General features: G+C 43.9%; 3 protein-coding genes across 3 annotated transcripts in view; 2 read left to right on the top strand and 1 right to left on the bottom strand.

The window, feature by feature from the left end:
• The window catches only part of LOC142804087 (uncharacterized), a 446,442-nt gene that overhangs the window by 63,127 nt on the left and 357,405 nt on the right, over positions 1-25,910 (top strand). The gene's annotated exons all lie outside the window — the stretch shown is intronic.
• Positions 1-25,910, bottom strand: part of LOC142804086 (uncharacterized) — a 446,178-nt gene that overhangs the window by 65,075 nt on the left and 355,193 nt on the right. The gene's annotated exons all lie outside the window — the stretch shown is intronic.
• Positions 1-25,910, top strand: part of LOC119170147 (Huntingtin interacting protein 1) — a 130,636-nt gene that overhangs the window by 78,494 nt on the left and 26,232 nt on the right. The window contains exons 19-25 of the mRNA XM_075890657.1: positions 6,753-6,842; positions 7,801-7,887; positions 11,525-11,635; positions 19,211-19,279; positions 20,506-20,702; positions 21,864-21,953; positions 22,718-22,780. Of these exons, the coding sequence (XP_075746772.1) occupies positions 6,753-6,842; positions 7,801-7,887; positions 11,525-11,635; positions 19,211-19,279; positions 20,506-20,702; positions 21,864-21,953; positions 22,718-22,780 (707 nt within the window). The remainder of the gene's footprint in view (positions 1-6,752; positions 6,843-7,800; positions 7,888-11,524; positions 11,636-19,210; positions 19,280-20,505; positions 20,703-21,863; positions 21,954-22,717; positions 22,781-25,910) is intronic.

Raw genomic sequence — 25,910 nt, 5'->3', positions numbered from 1 at the left:
TAGTCAAGTCGGCAGAGAATCCAACATGGACGCGTCCATACAGGTTCGTGGCACGGCTCAAAACAAGCGATTTAGTCGAAAAAATCCAACTTTAGGGGGCGAATTCGTCCAAAAAATCGGTCGAAAAAATGCATTAGCTCTATGGGAACCCTGATGGTACACTTATAAAGTCTAAAAGATCCAACAAGTCCGAATTTTTGGAGTCGGAAAAATTGGTCGGCCCTTGTATTGATAACCAATAACCACGTAGGTGTATAGAATGTTAATTCATGAAGTGCAATTCTATTCAATCAGTCTTCTATTCATTTGTTATGAATATAATCACTGAACAAGCTTTTTCAGAATGGCCAACATAATGATGCCATTACTTTTGCATCATCAACTAAAATAGGAAGTGCTCCTAAGATGACTAGCTTCCTGGGATTTGAAATGAATGGAAATATTTCTAGCTCTTCACAGGAGACAAGAGCCCCTAAATGATTATTCATGCCCTTGAATGTAATTGAAACTTGCTTCTCCTCCAGGATGTGAAGGTAGCTGCACCAGATTGCTCCAAAATGGAAATTTTTGATGCTCCAAAGTGCTCCAAAATGAAAATGTTGCTGCTCCAATGTGCTACAAAATAGAAACATTTGCTGCTCCAAAGTGCTCCAAAATAAAAATTTTGCTGCTCCAAAAATTCCTCTAATCAAAAGACCTCGGTGGGATCACTGCCATTATGATAATAACATGTTTTTACGCCCAGTGGCAAAAGGCACTTGTACCACTCATTATTACTGCAATATCTTATGTTGCATTGTAAAGCATGTATACAGGATGCGTGTGTTTGTAAAGCAGGAAACTAGTACTTTCATTGCATTCCCAAGCAAAGGAAGTTCTTTTCACTGTAATAACAAGCAGATGCAAGGCCGTGCGGTAGAACATCCGCTTGCCACACAAACAGCCCTGGCCTTGGCCCAGGATATTTTTAGCATTCATTTTATTTGCATCCTTCTCGATTTTTCAGTCACACATAACAAGATGATTTTTCGCCCACAATCAACAATGCCGATGTATCACACGCTTCGGGTGAGGCCCCGTCGATATAAAATCGGCGTACGGCAGACTCGCAGGCTTCCACTTTACGCTTCGGCCTGCAATGCATGGAAGGCCTCGAAATGGCGCATCTCAAATTAATTAGCAGGTCGGTCGACCCGTGCGAGGTTGCACTTGTGGTGATGTATGAGCCTGAACGACGCACTCGTAGAGCAGACACAGAGATTTGATTACGCACTAATAAGCATTTAATTAAAACAAGGGCAGTTGGCAAGAGATTACAACAATAACATAAGAGGAAACAACAAAAGTTCGCGATGAAAAAAACAACAAAGCAAACTATACTCTAAAAGAACACTACAAGAGGTAGAGACGAAAGACAAATACGTAGAATATAAATAAAAGGACTACATTATGGAAATTGAAAGAGAGAAAAAATTTACAAGAAAACGACCATGGTCGCATTTCTGAATTTATATGTGCGACGCAGCACACACAACTACAATTAATTAAAAGCTGGTTATAATAAAATAACATTTAAAAAAAAGCCACGATAAGAAGTTTTATATGGACCAGGCCAGCTCTTGGTACACGTAGGGGAGTTGACGGGGTGTCGCTGAAGATCTCGCCAACTTAGTAGACGATGAGGGTGCCCGGTATTGCAGCCCCCTCGATATGTTGCTTGGGTCACTCCATGCTCGTCGCCTACGCGAGACTCGCGACACCGACGACCGCGCTTCTTGCTGGCTGCTCGTCAACTGCGAATCCGATGCAGTCCAAACTCTTTCGGGGCGTCCCGTCCCCTCTCGAGGTCATTTCTATTTCCTCCACACATGTTTCTCCTTTCGGTACAGGTGTAGGGAAGACACGGCGGTGCCGCCGCTGCGTCGCCAGGCGCCGGGTGTCATCTTCCCAACACAAAAGCGCCCTTCCTTAGACTATGGGGCGTGCAGGCGAAACGAGGATTGCATACCTTTGTGACACAGCGCCCTCCTCAAGAATATTGTTGCGTAATATTCAAAGAAATCACAAATGCACACTGTTCAAGTGTTTTCGGTATTCTGGTCGTCCACCAACACGTTTTCTTTTTCACACACTATTTCACTGACGTGGACGACATCACAGAGAGCACACGACACACTACACTTCACAGTCACTATACGATGAAAATCAAAACGTGCACTACATCACACCCACACACATACGAAAGGCAAACAACAAAATAGGGCACAGCTCAAAGCTAATGCACATAAGCATCCTCTGATGCCACGTATTCAAACATACACACTTTAAGCGGTATAGAAAAGTCACTTAGTGACACGCAGCTTTCGAAAAAGTTGAACGAGAAAGGAATCAGATGATCCGCCTGTGCGCAGTTCCTTAACTTGCTGCACACTAAAGCGCTTCATTTCAAAATAATAATAGAAAGGAAAGCCTTGAATATCATAGCGCCATGTCTATCACACATGCGTATTGTGACATGCTTGACCAACCAGTATCTTAAAAAAAAAACTAAATAATATAACAATGTCCCTAAAACGAAGCTTCCCTAAGTGAAGGGGTAAAAAGTTGAAACAACAGAACATCATCCAGAAACACACAGATGACACAAGCAAACCAATGAATTAACTAAGCTATTGGTCCCCCCATTTATGTAATGCTCCAAAATCGAAAAACATAAATGAACATTGTTTCAAAAAAATAAGTCATTTGCCTTTAAGGTTACATTAACGTTTCGATCTACGCAATTTTTATCTGTGCTCGAGGTGGTCGCGCTCTTGGGGGAGCGGTTTGAAGCAGCCAGGGCAGACAAAACAGTTGACGGCCGCTACTCGAACGTTTGTTTCCCGCTAGTTTGCACCGTGGTTGCAAGCCATTGTCGACACCGCGTTCTACAGAAACGGGTCTCCAAACCACGTCGTGCCGCTCTTTCAAAAGACGCTCCTCCCCTCTGCCTTCTGTGCGGCAAACCGGACAGGGGAAAGACGAGGAATGTCTATGCACTGCACCGCTGCAACACTACGCCCCTGCAACAATTGCGTGCCTAAATCTTTTGCATTTCACGTGGCCATGTGCAAGCGGGCATGTTTTTCTCAATGCAGCAAAACGAAAACGCGTCTTTCGTTGCGTTGTGTCACGTTTGAAGCCTATTTTCTGCATGACCTTTCTTTCTTTTCTTACAACATTTGACACTCCTTTCTCCTTGCGGTGTCTTCTTTTCTTGCCACATTTTGGTGTGCTCTCTTTGGCAACATCGGCTAGCATCAGCTGAGCGGAGCTAGCCTCATGGGTTTCAACTGCTGCATGGTCAACATTGCCGGTTTTCCCCTTAATTCATCGACACCCTGACCTGTGGGCAGCTTAACTGAGAGCTGAACAATGCAAGTGTCTTCCGTAGGGCTGCACTGCTCGCGACTATAGGAAGTACCTGCTACAACATTGCCCAGCCCACAGCCTGCGCCAACACACGGCTTTGTCCCACTCTTTGTGCAGGGGTCCTCGCCTGGCGGGCCCGTTGTACTGCGAACATCACAATTAGCTGCCATGGCGACACACTTACAGGGTGCTGTGCCAAGTCAATTACAGATGGCATTTCTGTTTCGACAAGACTCTCCAGACACAGCGCCTCATCGCCATCACTGTAGCCTTCAGTGGCCTCTGTGGGCACAACGGTACTTTCAGCAGCTAACTCATTAGGTTCCCTCGTAAACTGGATGTTCCCCTCATCAGTACTATGATTTTGGCCTGCTCTCAGTGGTTTCGCACCTTCTGTCTTTTTGCCCCGTTCGTGCCTTGCATCCCAGGCCTCAAGCACGCGCCGTTTACTTTCAATTTTCTGGCGCAACAGCTGAACATGATCTTGGTACGACTGCTCGTTCGGGCCACGGTTGGTTACGTTACTAGTCATTCTAGTGGCCAAGCTAAGACCCGACTGTGTCGAACACAGTCTCAAGCGTTTTTTTCTCTTTCTGAATTTTTAGCCTCGAATTCTCTCGCTCTCGTTCCATCAAAAATTCTAGATCTTGCGTATACCTAATGCGTTCGGCATCGTGCTCCTCTTTAAGTTTATGTTCTTTTTCGACGAAATTGAACAACTCATTGCCTTCAAAACCAAAGGCTTTGCTCCGTTCAATTAGCTTATCAAACTCCGTGTCGTTCATTGCTATAAACAGTTGTGAACCAAAAAAGCAATAACAGGACGGCTACATACTGAACGCTCAGAGTTATGTCAGTCTTCCATACATCACAATGCGGTCAACCAGTCCTGTCGTGGACGCCAGCCAGATAATGTTACACACTTCAGGTGAGGCCCCGTTGATGCAACATGTACGTGCAGCAGACTCGCAGGCTTCCACTGTACGTTTCGGCCTCCAATACATGAAAGGCCTCGAAGTGGCGCATCTCAAATTTATTAGCAGGTCGGTCGACCCGTGCGGGGTTGCACTTGTGGTGATGTATAAGCCTGTACGACGCACTCGTAGAGCAGACACAGAGATTTGATTACACACTAATAAGCATTTAATTAAAACAAGGGCAATTGGCAAGAGATTACAACAATAACGTAAGAGGAGACAACGAGAGTTCGCGATGAAAAAAACAACAAAGCAAACTATACTCTAAAAGAACACTACAAGAGGTACAGACAAAAGACAAATACGTAGAATATAAATAAAAGAACTACATTATGGAAATTGAAGGAGATAGAGAAAAATTTACAAGAAAACGACCATCGTCGCATTTCTGAATTTCTATGTGCGACGCAGCACACACAACTACAATTAATTGAAAGCTGGTTATAATAAAATGACACTTAAAAAAAGCCGCGATGAGAAGTTTCTTACGGACCAGGCCAGCTCTTGGTACACGTAGGGGAGTTGACGGGGTGTCGCTGAAGATCTCGCCAACTTAGTAGACGATGAGGGTGCCCGGTATTGCAGCCGCCTCGATACGTTGCACGGGTCACTCCATGCTCGCCGCCTACGCGAGACTCGCGACACCGACAACCACGCTTCTTGCTGGCTGCTCGTCAACTGCGAATCCGATGCATTCCAAACTCTTTCGGGGCATCCCGTCCCCTCTCGAGGTCATTTCTATTTCTTCCACACATGTTTCTCCTTTCAGTACAGGTGTAGGGAAGACGTGGCAGCGCCCCCGCTGCATCGCCAGTCGCCGGGTGTCATCTTCCCAACACAAAAGCACTCTTCCTTGGACGATTGGGCGTGCGGACGAAACGAGGATTGCAGACGTTTGTGACACGATGCTGGAATTTTTGCGAAATGAGCTCTTTCATGCTATCGTGTTAAAGAAGGTGATCTTGCAATGGATTTAAATGTGGGCCTGCGAAAAAGAAGACATGCTTTACTGCACCAAAGAGGTGTCACACGGGCAGCACGTCGCATGCTCCCACAAAGTCAGTGCGTCATGATTTACAGATTCTTTCTGCAAATATAAAAAACTTAACAAAGGCCAGTTTGATGCCTTTCACGATGTATGGAAACTTCCGATTGGTGGTTGCTTCAACAATTTGCACACTTTCACTGCTGGCCGAGTTCCTGCCTGTAACGGCTACTTCGAAAACTCAGTTCGAGCACTTCAGTGATGTTTTTCAGCCAGAACACATAACAAATTCTGTCTCACCGGCCATTATTAAACTCTTTATTTTACCAGAAAGAATGGGCACCTGGTCACATCGTGACGCGCTGGTGCTGTGAGAAGCAGCTGATATGCTAACTGCCTGTCATCACTTTGTTGTAGAGAAGCACTTCTTTTTCGCAGGCCCCCATTTTAGTTGGTCATACAACTTTTTTTCGCCGGCAGCAGCGGTGCACGCATTTAACCTGCGTTTGTGACAAAATTGGGCCCAGGTTTTGCGGGAAAACTTAACCTTGCAGCTGCGAACTAGCCAGCACAGCAAACGACTACCTGTAATTACTTCCAATAATTTAATGTTCTTTTCATTCCACTTTTTTTGTGTTTCATTAATTCGAAAACACGCTTGATTAAAAGATTTTCACACTCCCAGTGACTTCGAAATAATGAGGTTTTACTGTATTTTGTCTTTTTACACAACACAAGCTAGTCACGGACATTCAGCTGCCAGAAATCTGGCATGATAACTCTCTTTCTTTTTTAAAGCTGACTTTATTGCATACACACTAAAATTTCTGAAAACTAAACTGCAGTGGTCTTACTCCAAATCAAAATTCATGTTGAAATTCATGTTGTCACATTGATGTGTCATTGCTGAAGTGTCGGCACAATATTTGGGAACTTAAAACTCTGAATTTCGCTTTCACTTATACTTATCAGCCTATTACTAGAAAATAACAGGAAAAAATTGTTTTGTCAAAATGCCTATTAGTGTGAACTTTGTGCCTTTCTCGCCCCGCCGCGGTGGTCTAGTGGCTAAGGTACTCGGCTGCTGACCCGCAGGTCGCGGGTTCGATTCCCGGCTGCGCGGCTGCATTTCCGATGGAGGCGGAAATGTTGTAGGCCCGTGTACTCAGATTTGGGTGCACGTTAAAGAACCCCAGGTGGTCAAAATTTCCGGAGTCCTCCACTACGGCGTCTCTCATAATCAAATGGTGGTTTTGGGACGTTAAACCCCACAATTCAATTCAACTTCGTGCCTTTCTCCTAAGTGTCTGTTTAGCATCACAAACCACTATCGCTTTCAAGAGATTTCAGCACGTTGGTTCTGTACTTCTTGCTTTCAGCGGGAGTTGTGCAGGAAGGGGAGGCCATCGTGGGTGCCTCGCTTGAAGACATGGACCGGCCTGGCCGTCAAGGCTACATGGGCACACCTGGTCAGTACTGATTAGTACTGTGAAGCATACGGGATAATGCCTTGTTGACACATCAGCTACCTCACTTATTTATGGTTTGTAAGGCGGGGTTCTGGTTCCCTTATCAGACACCTTTATCAGTAAAGTATCAAGTTGGGCTTATTAATTACATTATTCTGCTGCAGCGCTCATAATCATTAGTGTGCTGTCTGTTTCGTGTTTTTTTGGCTGTAGTGCTCCAGAATCTTTATCAGCGCATCATACTTGAAAAAGCCGTGTGTGTAACATATGTGCGTTATTTTTTTCCACAATTTTCGTAGTTAGTGTGTTGCCGCATTCCAAGAGAAATGCAATTTTTTTACGACGAAGCTACTGTTGCTACAGATGTCAGTTGGAACAGCTCGACAGCCATGGAGGTCGATATTTTCATTTGTGCTATTTGGTTACATGCACCTACTATCATTGTAAGTTTCTTAGCTACTGTAACAGCAAGTAAGGAAAAAGCACCGCGACGGTTAATTGTTAAACGTTAGTGCATGCCATATTCACATTTGAAAAAAAAAGGTAAAAATACCTCTTGATTTCTATTATCATTGATCTTTATGTGTGAACGTTCAGCATTCCACCAGTAATTACAATTTTCAGTTTGAGGTGCCCATTCATTTTTATTCTTTATTGTGCATGTGTTTAAATGTGGCGCATTGATCGTTTGTGTGCTCGTGCCCAGCACACAATTCCAAAGCAGCAACACCAATGGCCTTCTGGTTGAATACACGTCTGAACACTTACAGCAAAGCATAAGATTACTCTGCTGCTTTAACTGAAATGTACCGTAGTTTATGATTTGATGGGAGGAGAAAAGGGAGAAAGGAAGGCACGGCATTGTGTTGAAGTTCTGCATAGTTGCTCAATTTTTTTAATGCCCTTGTTCATGTCCTTTAGCCCGTGTGTCTGAGTTTATTATGTTTCTCATTTGTAGAGACCCTGCTGCAGCAGACACTCGTGGTGTCACAGGCATTGGACAAGTTCAAAGCTGGCTTTGAGAAGTTTGAAGAGAACAACGAAGGTCTGTTTGCACCACTTTTGATGGACAACTGTAGTGCTCGTCATGCTTGCATGCTGTACTGCCTGTTTGTCATTTGTCTGTGAGTAAAAGCATGCTGCAGATAAATATTTTATTGGAATATAATAGAACCCGTTAATCAGTCTTCACAAGCAGATAAATTTCATTGACATTATGATAGTCGACACTTTCTTTTGTTACTCTAAAATTTCACGTCGGGCCGAGACATCAACCACGTTATATATTGTGGCAGTGCTGCAAATGCAGCAGCCAGGAAAGTGTTGTGGAGGGGATGAGGTAAGTGACACCCTGTGTTGATAGTTCATATTGACTGCCTCGGCAACAGCTCATAAATAGTAAATGTTTTTTTTTAATGTTTATGTTTTTACATGTTTCATATCACGGAGGTGCCGGGCGAATTATTGATGCAAGCTTGCGTGTAATTGTTCAGTCATTGTACTTTAGTGCACACAACCTGTATGAAGTGTGGGTCTGTCTTGTGAATATAGTGAGGGCATAAGTTCACCTCACTGGATTGCGTGTCAACGTTCAATGCTCTTGCTGTACTGGTCATTCATTTTCACTTTCTCAAATGAACGTTGATATTTCATCATACATATGGCCTTGTGCATCCTGACATTTTTTCCTGCTAAGTGCACTGTAGATCTCCGCATTTACCTATGGTCAATCGACACTGGATCATGCGTTCTGCTTTGTGGCTTGCTTGTGGGGTGAACCTGTGGAAAAAAAGGATAAGAAGCTGTATAAAGTACCCTATTAACTCGCGTAATGAATGCACTCGCACAATAATTGCACTCCAAACTTCAGACATGAAAATTTGGATTTTTTTTCCCCACGTAATAATCGCACCCCCTACATTGATTCGCTGCAGTCCCGCTAACACTTGGCGCCTCCTCACACGTTGGTTCTCTTTTGTTTTTTGGATTACTTTGCCAACCCCCTTCAACCACCTCGGCTGGTGCCCTCCCCCTCCTTCACTGATTGTTGCATGCCCTGCGGTATTGCTTTTTTTTTTCTATCTGTAATAAACTCATCCCCTACATTCATCCGCTGTAGTCCCGCTAACCGACACCTGGCGCCTCCTCACCCGTTGGCTCTCTTTTTTTTATTGCTTTGTGGACCCCCCTCAACCTCTTCGGATCGCTCCCTCCCTCCCTTCGCCTGTTGCTGCATGCCTATTACGTTTCTATCTGTGCGCAGCACCTCCCCCGAGTTGTCTGTGCTCCATGACTTATGTGTGCGCCACAGCTATGAGTATCACAGCTGATAAGCACACACTGAGGGAGGGTCACCAACCTGCCAGTGACCACGTTGATCCCTTCCTATGAACCCCCCACACCTTTCTTTTTTAGCCTACTTTCTTTTTTCTTCACTCTGTCCTGTCATTCCCGTTCCCCCATGAGTGCACGCTTTAGGGCGCCCCTCTAGATCACACGCAGATACCACCGTTGGGGTTAAACAATTGGGAGAAAAGATAGTCGCAAAGTGTTTTTATGGGGTGGGGCCCGCTTTCAGGGGACAGCTTCAGAAGATAGCTCCATCAACCATCAAAGATAGTAAAGTGCTATATAGAAGCTGTTTCCAAACAGTGTATGCGTATGTAAATTGCAAAAGGCTGAGCTACCTTTTTTTTGCATTACCACATTTTTGTCTTCTACCGAAGAATTTTTCATAAAAATTACCCTGCGTAATAAACTCACCCCCCAACTTTCCTCCGCTCTTTTGAAAAAAAAAAAAGGTCTGTCATTACGCGAGTAAATATGGTAAGGGCTGGGCTTCCCATGCAATGACAGTAAACTGCTGTGAGTTGGATATGTGGGATGAATTTTTACTGCTGCAGTAACCATTTTGGCAAACAGTTTCTGTATGCAAGATCATCACAAACCCTAATTTTGCCTGGCTGCAGTTTGGTGGTGTTGCAATGCAGACACTTGTTCATTGTTTCTTTAGTGCTAAGGTCAGCTTTAATACTCAATGTCTCAAGGCCCCTGCTATTTTCTTGTCATGCCTTAAAACACCAGGAATCAATTAATATTTGGAACTTGTCATAAATTGTTAAACACTATGAAGATCTCTAATTTTCGTAGCATCAGTGCACTGTCCTTGTACTGGCCTTCGGATGAAATGTGCTTTCTCAAAGTATTGTATTTACTCGCAAAATGAACCAATGCTTTTTTTTTTTTCCCTTAGAAAAGTTGACGCCGACTTGAAGGGAAGGTTCAATATGCGAGAAAAAAAAAAAAAGTCACGGGAGTTATAACAGCAAAAATTTCACATTAAAGAACTCGCTGTCCAACCCTTGCTGGCCTTCTAGTGTTCAGTGGCAGGTCCATGGAACCTCTATTTGAGAACTTCGCTCTTAACAAAGGGAAACTGGCCTTGTTTCGGCCGGCAAAATGCGCAACGATTCTTTTTTCTAGCCCAAAGCTTTTTTTTTCTAGCCCAAAGCTTTTCTTGTTTTCTCCAGTAAAGAACACACACGGTTCAAAGCAGAAGTTTCGTCCACTCACTCGGTTCCCATGTTCCAGCACCTGCTTGAACTAGTTTAAAACTGGCCCTGTAGATAGTGTATCGGCCGATCATGCCCTGCGCAGCAGGTGTCAAACGAAGTCCGCTACAACAAACTCGACAACAAAAATGCGCGTCGATGGTAAAACTGGCCCTGTAGATAGTGTATCGGCCGATCATGCCCTGCGCAGCATGTGTCAAACGAAGTTCGCTACAACAAACTCGACAACAAAAATGCGCGTCGGATGTGGCACACGCACATTGTGGGTGCACGTCGCGCAGTCGGCGGGACTGTGTGGGTTCTGCTATGTTTTTTGCTTTGTTTTCGCGCCGCTGTGCTTGGGTAACATTATAAGCAAAGAGGTTTCTTCTGTGTTTAACAGATAGCACTTTGCTGCTAGAGGCGCGGCTAAAATTTTGGTGCGTGTGCCGCCATCAAATAACCTCGATATAAGGAATTTCGATATAAAAAATATCGGTTATAGCGAAGTAAATGAAAAGTAGTCTCGCAATAGATTCAGTGGTAGGAATAAACCTTTATAGCAAATTTTCGGATATAACAAACTTATTTTCATGTAATATGCATATTTGTTATAATGAGGTGCGAGTGTAATGGCATGGTTTAATGGTTTTTCGATCAGCTATGGCACTGGCTATCACACCACAATAAAATGTACAAATACATTAAAAAACAGATTTTTTTTCTTGACCAAGGTGGGGGGTGGGTTCATTATGTGAATGGGTTCATTACTTGAGTAAATCTGGTATGTTTGCCAGTGCAGATAAACTATGGAATGTCAGTCAGGAGCACAACTGGCCTACTTTCATTCTCTACTTGCTTACTTTGCTTCCAATGCAGGGTTTACAAAATGCTTTTTGTAGCGTAATTGAGTGGGAAGCAGGGTGGGGAAAGAAGTATGCTCTGTCTTCTTTTTTTTTCTCATGACGCACCAACTGGCTCAACAATCAATGTGGCACTAAGTGATTTGCTTACATGCTCTCTGTTCCAACTGGACACAAGCCATTGTTTCTTTACCAGTGGCTTTGGTTATGAGAATACATGCTGGAACTGTTTTTTGACTTAGTGTCGTTTTCTTTTCGGTCACTGCAGATGCGGAGGAGCTGATCTGTTCAGTGTGTCCTCTGGCCCATGTTGTATCGCAGCTGATGGCAGCAGGCAAAGGCGTGTCACAAGTGTCCCCAAACATTGAGCTTGGAGATGGTGAGAACACCTTTTGTTTAAAAAAAAAAAAACAGCCTTCTGGTAGCTGCTGCCCCTACTTCTTGCATGTGTTAGAACAAAATACCGTATTTACTCGCATAATCGGTGCACTCGCATAATAGACGCACCCCTAGTTTGGTCGCGGAAAATTCAATTTTTTTTAATTCCGCGCATAATAGGCGCACCCCGAACTCGGCCGTGATCAGAAACGATTCTACCCCCCAGTGGTACAGTTGGAACGCGGTCCCCGTACCCTGAAGAAAAAAAGAATGCAAATCGACGAGCAAATAAAAAAAATTCGAAGTGCAACGACCTAACCAACGTGTTTGTCGAAATAAAACTTGAAAAAAAAAGAGCGTCCATGAGCGAAAAAAAAAAACGGCTGTTCCATCAATTACCGATACCCCCCAAATCGCCGCGCTTTTGGAGGTCACGTGTACAACGCCGGGGGCTCGATCGCCATCACCACCATCAGAGAAAAAAAAAGAAACGCCATTTTGCAAGCGGTGTGCGTATGTTGTGGTCGTGTATTGAACTTTGGTTCCACCATGGGGAAGTACGCGAGCTACACGGCTGGTTTTAAACTGAAGGCAGTGCAGTACGCGCTGGAGCACGGCAACCGGGCTGCAAGCAGGCATTTCGGCGTTGGAGAAACCAGTATTCGGTACTGGAGGGACCAAGAAGAAAAACTTAAGACGACGAAGAAGACACGACGGGCTTTTCGCGGTGCCAAGACCGGCAGGTATCCGTACGTCGAAGAGCAACTGGTCCGGCATATACGGGAGCTACAAGTGTGCAGATTTAAAGCGCGAGAACCGAGTTGAAAAATTTTTCGAAAATTTTACCCCGCGTAATTGGCGCACCCCTAACTTCGAGCTGGATTTTCTGAAAAAAAAAGTGCGCCTATTATGCGAGTAAATACGGTAGAAACAGGAAAGTGTAACATAAGTGAAAAGGAGTGAGAGAAAAAAAAACAGGACTTGGGGGAGGAAGAGTGCACACGTCATCTGAGAAATGCTGCACTTGCAACAGATTGGTGCACATGCGATGTCTTGTTATCAAGCCATCTATGCTGTCGGTTCTTCAGAGTGAACCTCTCATGAACAAACAGATATGGTTCAAGCCATCGTGCAAACAAACACATGGACATTTAATTGGCATTTCTTACACTACAGCAAGCCTGTCAGCTGAATATTATAAGCAACTAGAGTACAATGACAAATAACAGCCTATAGCCAATACAAGATTCATAAAAACGTGGAACACTTAAAGTAACTTGGATGCGGCAGCACTGGCATTCGACTCACCACAGAAGTCAAGAGACCAATCCACGGATCTCTCAAGGAGGTCTCCATAGACCTCCTTGAGAGACGACCGGCGACAAGCGTCGCCTAGCCCCCCAAAAAGCAAGCGGTTCTCATGACTGCACGTACCTTCACTCTGTGACAACTGCATTTACTACAATGCTCAGGCACCATGAGGTGAAAACCACCTTACAGTTGACATGAGCCGTCTACAGAACTCTCAGAAACATGCGTCAACTCAATAGTCAAAAATTTGCAGTTTTCTTGGCAATAATCATTCTTGAGTATTCCTCTCTTCTTCATCACAAAATAAAGCTTTTATTAATTGAAGGGACAAAATATCATGTGTGTAAGTTATTAAGCCTTCCTAGGTATCGTTGCTTTATGAGAGCTGTGCGAATAGCAAAATTTTGAATGCAAAGCAAATTCCATCAAAAAAGCTTTGTGTGTGCATTGAATAATATTCTAGTATTTCTCAAATATTTCTCAATTACCTTGATGTGAAGTTACAAAAAAAATGTTAAAGAAAATCTCAAAGCATATTTTAGGTTACCGTAAAATGCCGAGCACCTAAGTAAGCACTTTCCTCCCTTTTTCGGTAGATCTGAAATAAGCGCCAATAACTGAGCAAGTGCCTTCTCGCAGCCCTTCTGAAACCTCTAAAAACTGTCCTGGTAAGATATCCTGTGCTTCGTGTCCAAGGCTTGGGCGGCTGCTTTAGTAGAAACGAAGCACTTTCCTCCCTTTTTCGGTAGATCTAAAATAAGCGCCAATTACCGAGCAAGTGCCTTCTCCCACCCCTTCTGAAACCTCTAAAAACTGTCCTGGTAAGATATCCTGTGCTACTTGTCCAAGGCTTGGGTGGCTGCTTTAGTAGAAATGGTGACTCAATCATTCACCGGGGGTGGCATATCCGATTCACTAGATGGCTCAGAGGGTGGTGCGCTGCACACGAGGCTTTCAATGTCAGTAATGTACCGCCGAAAGACTGCAGATCTCTGCTGGCCGAGCACACAGGCTTATCGTTTGCGTCCGACTGAGGAGTTGTATGTAGAGTTTGACAAGGTCAACAGGGAACAAAAACAATAAACAAATAAAGCATTTCATATTGGAAACATGAATAGACATATTTCTATTTTTAGCGGCTCTCTGGCCACCATCTTCTATTTCGGTTCAGCACTAAGCAAACACCCTCTTCCCAAATCAAATCTGGTCGGACTATCCTTAACCGTAGGGGGGGCACTTCATAGTACAGTGGACACCCTTTAAACAGAACTCGAAGGGGCTAGAAAATTTGTTTTATTTATGAGAAGTTTCATTCAAGCAAAGCCCACAAAATTAATGAAATATGACTTTACTTCAAAAGCACTAACTGTGGCTGACTGAACAAAACATTTTGAGCATACAAATCTACTATAGTTGATTAGAAAGAAGAATGTTGCTAATATTGCTGACTCGGGAAAAAGGAGGTGATAACAATTTGCTTGGCCTTGTTAAAGCACTTTATCACAAGGTAGGAGTGCATTGCTGAAAGATTGGGTAGGAACTCTGTGCCACCATCGTGTTCAAAGTAGCGCTGCAACAGGATGACAGCATCTCTCGCTGCACTGTCTGGCACTAAAATGGGTTGGGAACCACACACCACCTCATGTTTATTGAGCCCAGGTCCTCATCTTGAAGTTCAGTTACAAGTTCCTCAAGGCTGTCCTCATGGCATGTTGGGATGTTTGTGCCAAGTGTTTCTTAGCCCTTTCGCGTGAAAGAAGTAGACTGTGTCACCTGACTGAAGAGAATGTGAGCCTCCTCAGCCTCAGCACTGTTGTCTTCCTCATCTGGAACGATTAGGCTTGTGCGAATGGTAAATTTCAGGTTCGAAGCCAATTTGAAGAGAATAGTGATTTTGCTCAATAATTTTGAATCGAATTCGAGTAGTATATGCAGTGGCCTCTCAGTGAACAGAAATCTGTTAAACGAAACTGCCACTTAAAGGGGACAACTTCCTCTGATATGATTGATTTCATACTTGAATGCTGCAACCCACTTCACCTCTCAGTAAACAGAACTTTTAAATGGAACACATTTTCCCGGTCCCTTCAAGTTCCGTTTATTGAGAGTCTACTGTATGGCATATAAAAAAAAATTGGGCATATTTATAATGTCCTGCACAACATTTTTTAATGAAAATAAGGCCTTTATGCACATGGCTTTTGAGTAGTAGCAACAACTTTGAGTAGTAGCAGGATCTGACTTTCAGTATGAAGCAAGTGATAACCTGTAAAATACATAACATTTTATATTTTATATTGGAGCATATAAGCCGTCGAAAGCCTTTAGGCCTTAAAAAAATGATGAAACGATTTGAGGGTAATATGTTCACTTAAATAAAGCCTGCAACACTTGAAATAAACCCTGCAACCCTATGGAATGAATTCACTAAAGAATCTTATTGCCTCCCGAATCCACCGCTGCAGAAATTTTTAGAATATGTCTAGTACGAGCGGAGTTGCAAAGATTTGTCGCACGCTGCGATTGCGTTCTCTCTTCTCGTGCTGACGAAAGTGCTGGAGGCTAAGCATGGAGGGATGCCATGGGGAAACAAAATACATCACACGCACCTTGTGAACCTTGAGCACTTTCTTTCTCTCTCTCTTTTTTTTTCTTTCTGAGTACCCTGCTTTTTATGGGGATCGTGCACATACACCTGTACAAGTGGCGGTTTCCCGCTGCGACCCCAGTAACGACCGAGTGCGCCATGTTCAAATCGGGCAATAGCTGACACAGCAGCTGTGTCGATTGACTTTTAAGCTTGTGGCGTTATTTGCCCAGAGAAGTGAGTAATTTTTAACTGACTTTGAAATTTTATTTTGAATGCAGGCAACGTGCTGCACTATAATATTTGCCTCACATGTTCATGGTGGCCTCGTCCACCGAGCGGCAGCGTTTTGTGACCGTGCTGAAAAAGTGTTGCAGAGCCCCTTTGAATTTGAAGTGGGACTTCGTGGCAGAGTGCATCTTTCCTGGACGGGTGTTTTCGCGGTTTAGCATCCCTACACTGCTGTGAAACTACTTCTACAACTGGTTACATGTGGACTGATATACACCTATTCGTTCATTGCCAATACTTAGAAATTTTCAATAATTTAAATTCGAATCGAAGTGGATTCAAATACTCTACTATTAGTTCCTATATTCGAAACATTAGAGTATTTGCATAAGCCTAGGAAGGACTTTTTGCCTTGAGAATCCTGCATGGTGGAAGTACCTTTGCACAGTTGACACTTTCACACATTCTCAGGCATTGGTTAGAATGTGAAGAGCTAAGACCAAGTCCACATTGTAATCTTTTTGTTGTCTGCACAAAAAACCATTTGCTGGTGAACTTGGTGGCGATAGAGAACCTTCAAGTTTTGAATAATGCCCTGGTCCATCAGTTGAAGGATTGCTGTCGCATTTGTTGACAGGAACTCCAGGCTGATGGATGCGAGTCTGTCTGCTTGACAATGACCAGGGTATTGATCAACAATAAAAATAAACTTCCCGTTCGCTGACTTCCTGTTCTGCTGAATAAATCTTCTGTTCTCTTCGCACAACCATGTCTGAAAAATTGCTTTTGCCAAGCTTTTCTATTCACATGGTACGTGCCAGGCATCATGCGCACTCTTTTGAAGAGTGTAGGTGCTTTGATTTCCCAACAACAACCATCTTCAACTTTTCGCTACAGTCCATGTTAGCACCTACTAGCACCATAATACGATCTTTGCTTCACTTTTCTTCAGCACAGGTTTTCCCCTTGTAAGCAAGTCTTACTTGGGAGTGCTTTGTAAAACAACCACATTTCATCAACCTTAAACACTTCCCGCTGTTCGCAGGCTTCCAAAATTTCTTGCAACCTCCCCTGTTGCCAGTGGCTACAGATATCTGTGTATACAGATGCACTTTCTACAGAAACTGTCTTAAAGACAAGACCATGCCGTTTTTTAAAACGGCTCAGCCAGCCATCGATCACACGAAAGTCCTTGGTCCCCATCCGAGTAGCAATCTCTTTTGCCCTCTCTTCCAAAACGGGGCCACTGATTGGGAAGTTCACATTGCGCACACACTTGAAACAGAGGAAAAGCGGGGTTTCGATTCCTTTGTACACTGCCGTTCTCGTCCGCATTCTGTCCGTGGCAAAGTTCCCAAGCTTGACAGCTTCTTCAATGCTCCCTTTGTTCTTGAGTATCCTCAACAGCATGAACTTGGGAATATTGAACTTCTTCATAATTTCTGTCTTTGATAGATTGTTGTGGTCAAGTTCTTGGTTGACCCTTACTTTCGTTGCTGGCGAAAGTGCATTGTACTGCCGTTTTTTTTTCATCTCACGTTTTACGATGAGGCGTCGATTGCTGCTTGATGCGTGCGAACATGTGCGATCGCTGTATTGGCTTGACTAAGCTATAGTAGCTTCAATATTTGTTTTGTGGTTGCTAGGCTGCTGTGGCTATTTCTGACGTTCATGGATTTCATGAACATCGGAAATGAACGGCGTAATCTGGGAGTTTAAAGCTTATTTTAGGTGACGCATTGTAGAGCGCTTGCTCATAATTGTCTGCCTCCCGGCAGCCATTTGCCGCTTCCGGTGTACCTGTATTCAACTGTGAAGATGGTGAAGGCTTTGTGGGTGGAATTAACGACTACATGTGTGCGAAACTGTTTTCGTGAGGCTGACTTCGTCGACGTCCTGCGCGATCATGCCATCAACTTTAACATGGAAGAATGGGACATCTTCTGAGATGACTTGTTACGACCGATGATGATGCTGAAACTTCGAAACCATGCATGGATGAGCGCATTATGAATAAAGGGCAGGGCAAGAGCGATATGGAGCAGTCGGATGATGACAATGACAAAACTTTGGAGCCAGTGCCCACGAGCATGCAAGCGGCTTATATATGCCAAGGTCCTCGGGAAAAAACACATTGCCGCTTTAAATAACCTCGAGATCATAATCAGTTCTGCTCCTCAAAACACTTGCATTACGAACTTTTTTTTGCTAGAAAAAAATTTTGTTTTTATTCGCAATTGTTTTAAAGCTGTGTTCCATTTACTTTAAACTTTGGGTACAGCGAAAAATGGCTTGTGATTCTCAAGTTTGTTATAAGCGGGCACGACTGTATTTCATGCTTTTTTTTTTTTTGAAGTTCAGTGAAAATAGAATAGTGAACGCTATTCGAGAAGTATTCAAAAGTTTGGATATTCGCACAGCGCTAGCTATTATGCTTAAGAAAGAAATGTTAGATTTGCACTACACATAAAAAAAAACATGGAGATTGGGCTTTGATAAATTCACAGCCTGATATTTTAGTCCTGTAGCATAGGTACTCTTGAAAGCATTCTGATAGTACAATTTCAGAGATGTATGTCATTCATTTAAAACGGTGCGACAAAGCAGACCAAAGACTGTCACACAAACAGGAGTGACGTCTGATCAATCGTCTTTTTGTCTGCTTTGTCACATCATTTGAAAACTATGCCAACTCGCCCAATTGTCAGTGCTACTCAATGTACGTCATTGTGTCGAGGCAAAAAGCAGGTCACTTAATGCTTGTTTTGGATTCCTAATGAGCTCAGTCATGTAGGTGGAGTTCAGTGTAATGAATGGCAAACTGCAAAGCATCTGATATATTTGTTATTATTATGCACTGCATCTATTGGTCAGACAATGGTGCTGCACTGTTCTCAAAAATATTCAGCATGTCTGATATGGGTGTCTAAACAACTGGTCAGTGACAGTATTTTTTATAGAAAAGGTGATCTCCATGTGACTGCAAGGAGAGTTTTTCGCTGATTGAACCTAGAAACAATTTTAAGTGAAGCAAACATCATACCCATTCACCTAACAACTTTATTGCTTATTACATTGGACTGGAAGGACATACCAAGCTAAATTGTAGTTAACAGTAAATCTTGTTGGTTTCTACTTGCTTTTAAAGATTTCAGTTAGTATTAAATTTGCAACATTCACATGAGTTCAATATCAAAATTTTGTTCAGCTTTCATTTCTCTCAAGCAGTTCTTTTATGTCAAAATATTATGTGTGAACTTTGCAAAAGTAATCTACTACCTTTGTGTGGAACTGAGGGCACAGGCAGAGTGACAAACGAAGACGCCGTGCAACACAAGTTCTTTTATAGTGCGATACCTTGTTTGTGTGTTTCTTGCACTGTGGTTTCAGTACTGAAGTGCAATGCCAACCTGGTCACCGATTCACCCTACCTGTATCTTCTTTCAGAGCTTGCCTCAGCTTGTCGTCTCCTGGGAACAGAGTCGCTGACACTTCTCAAATCTCTCAAGACTGAAGGTGCGTGGGTCTCCTTTAACTGTCTCAGTAAATGAGGCATCTTTTTTGTTATTTAATACCTGTGTCGGACACTTTCGATTGCGCGGGGCTGCCCTGCCGCGGTGGTCTAGTGGCTAAGGTACTCGGCTGCATTTCCAATGGAGGCGGAAATGTAGTAGGCCCTCGTGCTCAGATTTGGGTGCACGTCAAAGAACCCCAGGTGGTCGAAATATCCGGAGCCCTCCACTACGGCATCTCTCATAATCATATGGTGGTTTTGGGATGTTAAACTCCACATATCAATCAATCAATTCATTGCGCAAGGCTGATCCAAAGCCGATTACTCAATTGCAATAAACAATGCTCACTGATATATGGTACAACCTAATCTGAACTGAGTTTGATGCCGATGTCAGTCAAGTCGCAATCTGGTAGTCTGATCTCGATACACTGAGTGATCATCTTGATCTTAATTGAGCCTGATTGCAGTTAAAGATGATGGTGTAGCAGCTACTGGTCTGCATTAAAATTTATCTGGATTGGCCCCACGATATCAATCAAAAGTGTCCGTGTGACACCAGTACACAGCAAGCTCTTGATAGTTTGAACATCTGAAGACCCTAGAGTTTTGTTCGAACTATCAGAAGTTCTCATAAGTATGACTTCGGGCAATGTGGCAACTTGGGTTTTACTGTTGGTTGTTTCTCAGGGCTGGCAGCAACGTTGTAGCCAGCTCTGCGATTGCCAGTTGCCATTCGGGATGTCGGTGATCATTATTACTGGTGCTCATTACTACACAGCATGTGGACTTTTTTTTTAATTACTGGAGAACATTTTATGTTTTGTGACGGCTGGCGTAGCACATCGTGAATCTTGGTGCTCAGTAGTACCATTCATCAACAAGCAAGGCATTTACACCTGCAGAGAATATCTCCTCACTTTAAGGTCACTCTATAAATTTTCGGTAAATTTTTTAAAAATAGGCAGCCAGGAATGGTTGAAACCTGCAATATAAGAAAGATCTACCATGGGAGTTTGCATTTGATGAAATAAACTTGACCCTTCAATGGTGAAGTTTTTTTAGTAGCCTCTCGCCTGTTTCCACACTGTAGATTGCTTTTATTGTCGCTTTCATTCTTTAATTGAGTGCTATTTCTGCATTTCATACTGATAAACATTGTTTAATTTCATTTTATTACTTTCTGTTGAAAAGAAAGTCAACTTCAACCGTATATTAACTGTCGTAGGTGGCGGAGCAGCCTGCGGCAACGAAATGCGCGCACGGTTGGATGCCGTGCACGCGTCTCTTGAAGCCGTGGCTCGAGCGAGCGGTGGCCTGTCCAATTCCTTGGGAGAGGCGGACACCCAGAAACTGGGAGATCTTCTGGAAGACGAGCTGGCACAGATGGACCGTGCCATTGACGAGGCCGCTCAGCGCATCCAGGTGAGAACTCGCGCGCTGCAAAAGGTGTGGCTTCACGTGGCAAGACGAGCTTGGGAATAATGACGTAGGAGAGCAGAACTCGTGAAGTTGTGTCGATAGCAGGATGCACAGGTTCATGCCTTGCATTGTCGTTTATGTCTCCTACTGTGTGGCACTACCTAAAATGATGTTACTTTGTTCAGAAACACACTAGCGTTCTCCTTATGTGCAAGGTGGCACGGTTTGCATGCCGCTGTCTTGAATTCATCGCTGGTAGCAGTTAGCGCAATCGATGTTTTCTAGTGCACAAGATAGTGAAGTGATGTAATGCCGTATGACAGGAAACCGAATGATTTGTTGCTAAGCGCTTGAGCTTTTTTTATACTGAAAACCGCGTGAGTATCGACACTCACTATGGCTGAGATTATCGCAGCTTCTTTTAGGAGATAGTTAACTCAGGCAAGTGAGTGTGGTTTGAGGACGACGCTGCAGATAGGACACTTCATGAAGGACAAATTTGGCGCTGTGTGGGTTACTTCTTTGGCATCCTCATCTTGAGCAACTGTAAATGTTCATTATGCAGCTCCAGGTCACAAGGCCGACACTCAACCCGGTGCTTTGAAATGCTATGCCATACATTTCCTTTCGGGTTCGCTTACCTTGTTCACTCTACTACATTGGAGTTGGTAGGAGCTGTTACAAAACCATCGGTGACCTCACAGTGATGCAACATGATTGATTAATTGACGCACTGTTGCCATATCGGCTTCGCTGTTCTTGTCAAGCGATCTGTGTCATTGTTGCCATTGCACGTCATTTACACTTGTGAACATGTGAGTCGCCCCCTTCATGTTGTCGCATTGCATCGTCTGGTAAGACTATGCGACAGCCACAGCAATTTTAGATAGGCAGCTACCCGCAGTGTACATCGTGCATTGTTGGCTCTCTCACTGCTTGAAATATCCACAGTTTCTTATTCTTTCAAATTTTGGCGCTTTATTTGCTCAATCTCGCAAGCTTCTATTTCTGCTGCGGTTAGGCGAGATTAAACATTAAATTGCCCTAAAATAAGTTTTACTGTTCGTGTGCCTTTTTCTTTTTGCTTTCAGCTGTGTATATTTCTTCGTAGAGACTGCTCTCACTGTGTGATGGAGCCTCCAACTCTTTGTGTTCTCTGTGCAGGACATGCTGAACAAGTCGCGAGAGGGTGACTCGGGTATTAAGCTGGAAGTGAACAGCAAGATCCTCGATGCCTGCACGGGGCTCATGCAGGTGCGAAGCGGGCTGCGTTCATGCCTGCTATTGCTTTTTATCACGCGTGTAGCGAAAGGAATGCCAAGGGCAAACATCAATCCAAGCCGTACTGCTTAAATACTCTTCCAAACATCGCTCTTAACAAAAAACTTGCGGTTTATAATAACAGAGATAAGGGCAAGCCTTTATTATAATCAAATTACTTCATTGATTATAGTGACGTTTACTACGTTACATGCGTATTATTCTAAATTATTTAAAGTGTGTTGGCCTGGCCCTCCACTCCATAGGTCGGCAACCTCACTCATCGGTCGACTCACTCGGACTCGCTCAGACTCGGATCAAGCCATAAGTCTGAGTGAGTTCAGGTGAGTAATCTTTGAGTGAGTTTGCCCCCGAACAATTTTGGTGAGCCTGAGTCTGAGTGAGTCCAAAGTGCAAAGTATATTTCTTGAGTGAGTCTGAATGAGTTCCACCTTCTTTTTCAGACTTATGCTCCGCTCTGTCGCTAGTTTTCAGTGACAACACCTTCAGGATAATGGGGTTTCACTTGAGCATGTAAATGCGAACCTGCAGGTTGTGAGGTCTCAATAAACCGGCAAGCTTCTCTCTCTTGCTTAGCTTGTCAGACAAGAATGGTGTGTTCTGGTGACCTTAATATTTTGCAAGACGTGTAGTGAACATGTAGAATGCACGTCTATGAATTGCTCGGCTTGGACAAACTGAAGAGCCTGTCACACAAGTTTAGTTTCCCACCTTACTCTGTTGTTGTTGTCGTGCAGGCGATCCGAGAACTGGTCAAGAGCTCCAAACACCTCCAGGAAGAAATAGTTGCAAAGGAGAAGGTGAGTTGAACAGGGAAACTAAAACTCAAAAATATATATATATTTTTTTCTCTATCTTTCTTACATTTTTGTTAAGTTACCCTTTCACAATACCACAACTCTACCCACAACAAGAAGACATTTGGTAAGTCAGAAAACATACAAAAAAAAACGAAGGCAGCGACACCACGTAGAAGTTCTGACACCGTCTCTCTGCAATGTCATGGATTTTAACGGAGTCTACTATATCTAGATAATAGTCCTTAGCCAGTGAAAATGAAGTGTGCACAGTCATCTGAGGGCACAACATACATTTTAGCCAATTTGAATGAGTCGATGTTGCCAAAATACAAAACAGAAAAATTATGTGAAATTCGTGTCATCAGGCTGACATTCTAGTGTCATTCATGCATCAGTTGCACAACATTCATGCGCAGAGGTTCTGGTGGAAAATTTTGAAATGAAATTCGGACCTCCATATTCTCTTCTTTTGATGAACCTTAGGTGGGGAACTTTACGATAGTCGATCGGTTTCTTTGTTTTATGGGATTTAACATTACAAAGCAACTCAGGTTATGAGAAGCACAGTGGTCAAATGTTCCATTTAATTTTGAATACATGGGATTCTTTCACATGCTACGGCTTTATGTCGTACAGGTCGATTCTACGAAAGATTAAAAAACATGGTATACCGTATTTACTCGATTCTATCGTGCCCTCGATTGTAACGCGCACCCTCTTTCGACGACGAAAAAAAGAAAGTAAGACATTGATTGCAACGCGCACCAATTTTTCTCGTTGGCCCGCACGATCACACCACTCGAAAAAACGACTTCTTTTGGGAGCGTCTTCCATTTAAATATGAGGTACGGGGGAAGCTTGTGCCCATCTGACGCGTAACAGAGCATTGCCGTCACTGCAGTTTTACCGTGGACCGATGTCAGCACCTGAACTTGCTTCGCCCTCTTCTTCTCGACGGTTGTGTCCGACGAGGCATGTCCAAGTAAAGAGGCGTCTGATCGGAATTCCCGATTTGCCCAAGCAGATAGCCGTTGTTGTGCCGCAAGTTTAGGACGAACCTCTGAAAACTGTGAAGCTTTTCATCGTACCCCTCTTGAAACTTCTCGCATACGCCGGTTCGCCTTCGGAGGGAAAAGCTTTTCCTCTTCATAAAGTTAGTTAGCCAGCACCTGCTCACTTTAAACTGGCTCCGCATTAGCCTTTTTTCTATTCTAAGGCTAACTGCATAGCCCGCACTTGGAGCAGTTTTGTCGTCACGGGCCGCTATGCCACTCGCTGCTCAAGCACATACTCGCCGAGCAGCTCTTCAATTTGCGGAAACCGACCTTGCTGTGGTCCACTGAAGCCTTTGCATGAAGCTTTGCTGTCGCCAATCTTGTGCTTTTGTTTCCGCCAGTCCCGCACGCACGTTTCGGGAACTCCGAACGACCGCGATGCGGCCCATTTACGTCCGTTTCTACACACGCGATGACTATTCTTTTAAAAGCGGCATCGTGGTGCACTCGAGTTTTTGGAGTCGGTCCTTTCATACCGTCGATAATGCACTACAAGATGACGAACTCTTCAGCACACGTACGAAGTGCCGCACATGGGAAACATATAGGCAGAAATGGCCGAAGCGCCATGCCGATGCACATAGGGGGCAGCCATTTTGAATAAGTCAATGGCAATAGAAAGACCGTATACAGTTTTTTTTTTTTTCGTACTCGATTCTAACGCGCATGCAATTTATGAACTCACTTAATCGGAAAAAAGGTGCATGTTATATTCGAGTAATTACGGTACTTGATATCTCCAGTTTTATTCTTATTTCTGTGTATTATATCTGTATGATCGAATAGCTCCAAATCACATTTTGCTCTCAAATAAAAAAACATTAGAACCAAGGAAAAAGCGAGAAGCATCACCGGGTGACGATAACCATTTTACGAAAAGAGCGTTTCCATGAATTTGCAATTATGCTAACAGCGACGCATGCTATACGCCACAATTATCTTCTTGCTTAGAACAGCTAGAAGTAAGGAAGGAATAGCTCACTCGATCTTCTCGAATTCTGGGAACCTAAGTACAATTGAACCTGCTTACAACAAACCTCAATTTAACGAATTCCTTGCTATAACGAAGTTTTTCTATTCCCCGCCATCAGCCCATAGAAACACATGTATTTGTGACCTCTATATAACAAAGTAGCAGCAAGAGACAACCTTGATATAATAAATTTTCCCCACGGAGAATCTTAGAATTTCGCTCCGCATTTTGGAATTTTGGTATGAGCTTGCCTCTCCCACGGCTGGTCCGCTGCTGACAAAGCGCTAAGCGGCGGCGGCGCGCACGGCGCATCAGGCGAGCGCGAGCGCTCATGTTGCACGTGGGTGAGCGGGCCTGCACCACACAAGCCAGTGTTGCCGCCGTTCTCGCCGCTGCGGGGGCATGCACGGGTGTGCCTTCCCCCCCACTCCAAACCAAAAAAAAACCTACTTTTGCACGTTGGCAGTGCCACGCTTCTAGTTAGCCTTTAGCCTCACATGTGGGGCCGCACTGCATATGGAGGGCGCTTTACCGATAGTTTTCCTCGGTATCCGTGTCTGTGTCAGTGCAGTTTGCTCTTCGTTTTCGACACCATGCGCCCATGCATAGTCCACTGCGCGCACATGATGTGGCCCCGGACGACGTTCAGCTTTGCTTTCTTTTTCTTTTTTATTGCGATAGCAGTTATATGGACAGTCTCAGCTGGTTTTTTGCCATCGCCTCCACTGCCGTTCATGGAATACGTATACGTGTCTATATATAAATGAAAACTCAAGAAAAAAAGAAAAGCCCCCTTCGCTCGGTGCCCAGCTCATCACGATGCGCCGACGCACGCTAATTTCCCACGCGTACTTTGCCGCGGGAATAGGGGGAGGAGGGGGGGTTAGATGCTTGTGCGCGCACGCTTATTCTTCAATGGGCACAATCGCGTGCCTCTGACTTTGACCAGATTGATTGCGTTTAGTCGCCAGGCCCGCAAAGATCACTTCGCTCGCTGGACAGGTGCTGTTTACGAAAAGAGGGCGCTTTTGAAACACAGCGAAGTAACAACTGGGGCACTTCTTAGTTCACACTTATATCTGTACTTGTGATTAAATTTCGT

Source organism: Rhipicephalus microplus, chromosome 3 (assembly GCF_043290135.1).
Source record: "Rhipicephalus microplus isolate Deutch F79 chromosome 3, USDA_Rmic, whole genome shotgun sequence".
NCBI classification, from domain to species: Eukaryota; Metazoa; Arthropoda; class Arachnida; order Ixodida; family Ixodidae; genus Rhipicephalus; species Rhipicephalus microplus.
The sequence above is the reverse complement of the archived record's forward strand: the minus strand, read 5'-3'. Positions and strand labels throughout refer to the sequence as shown.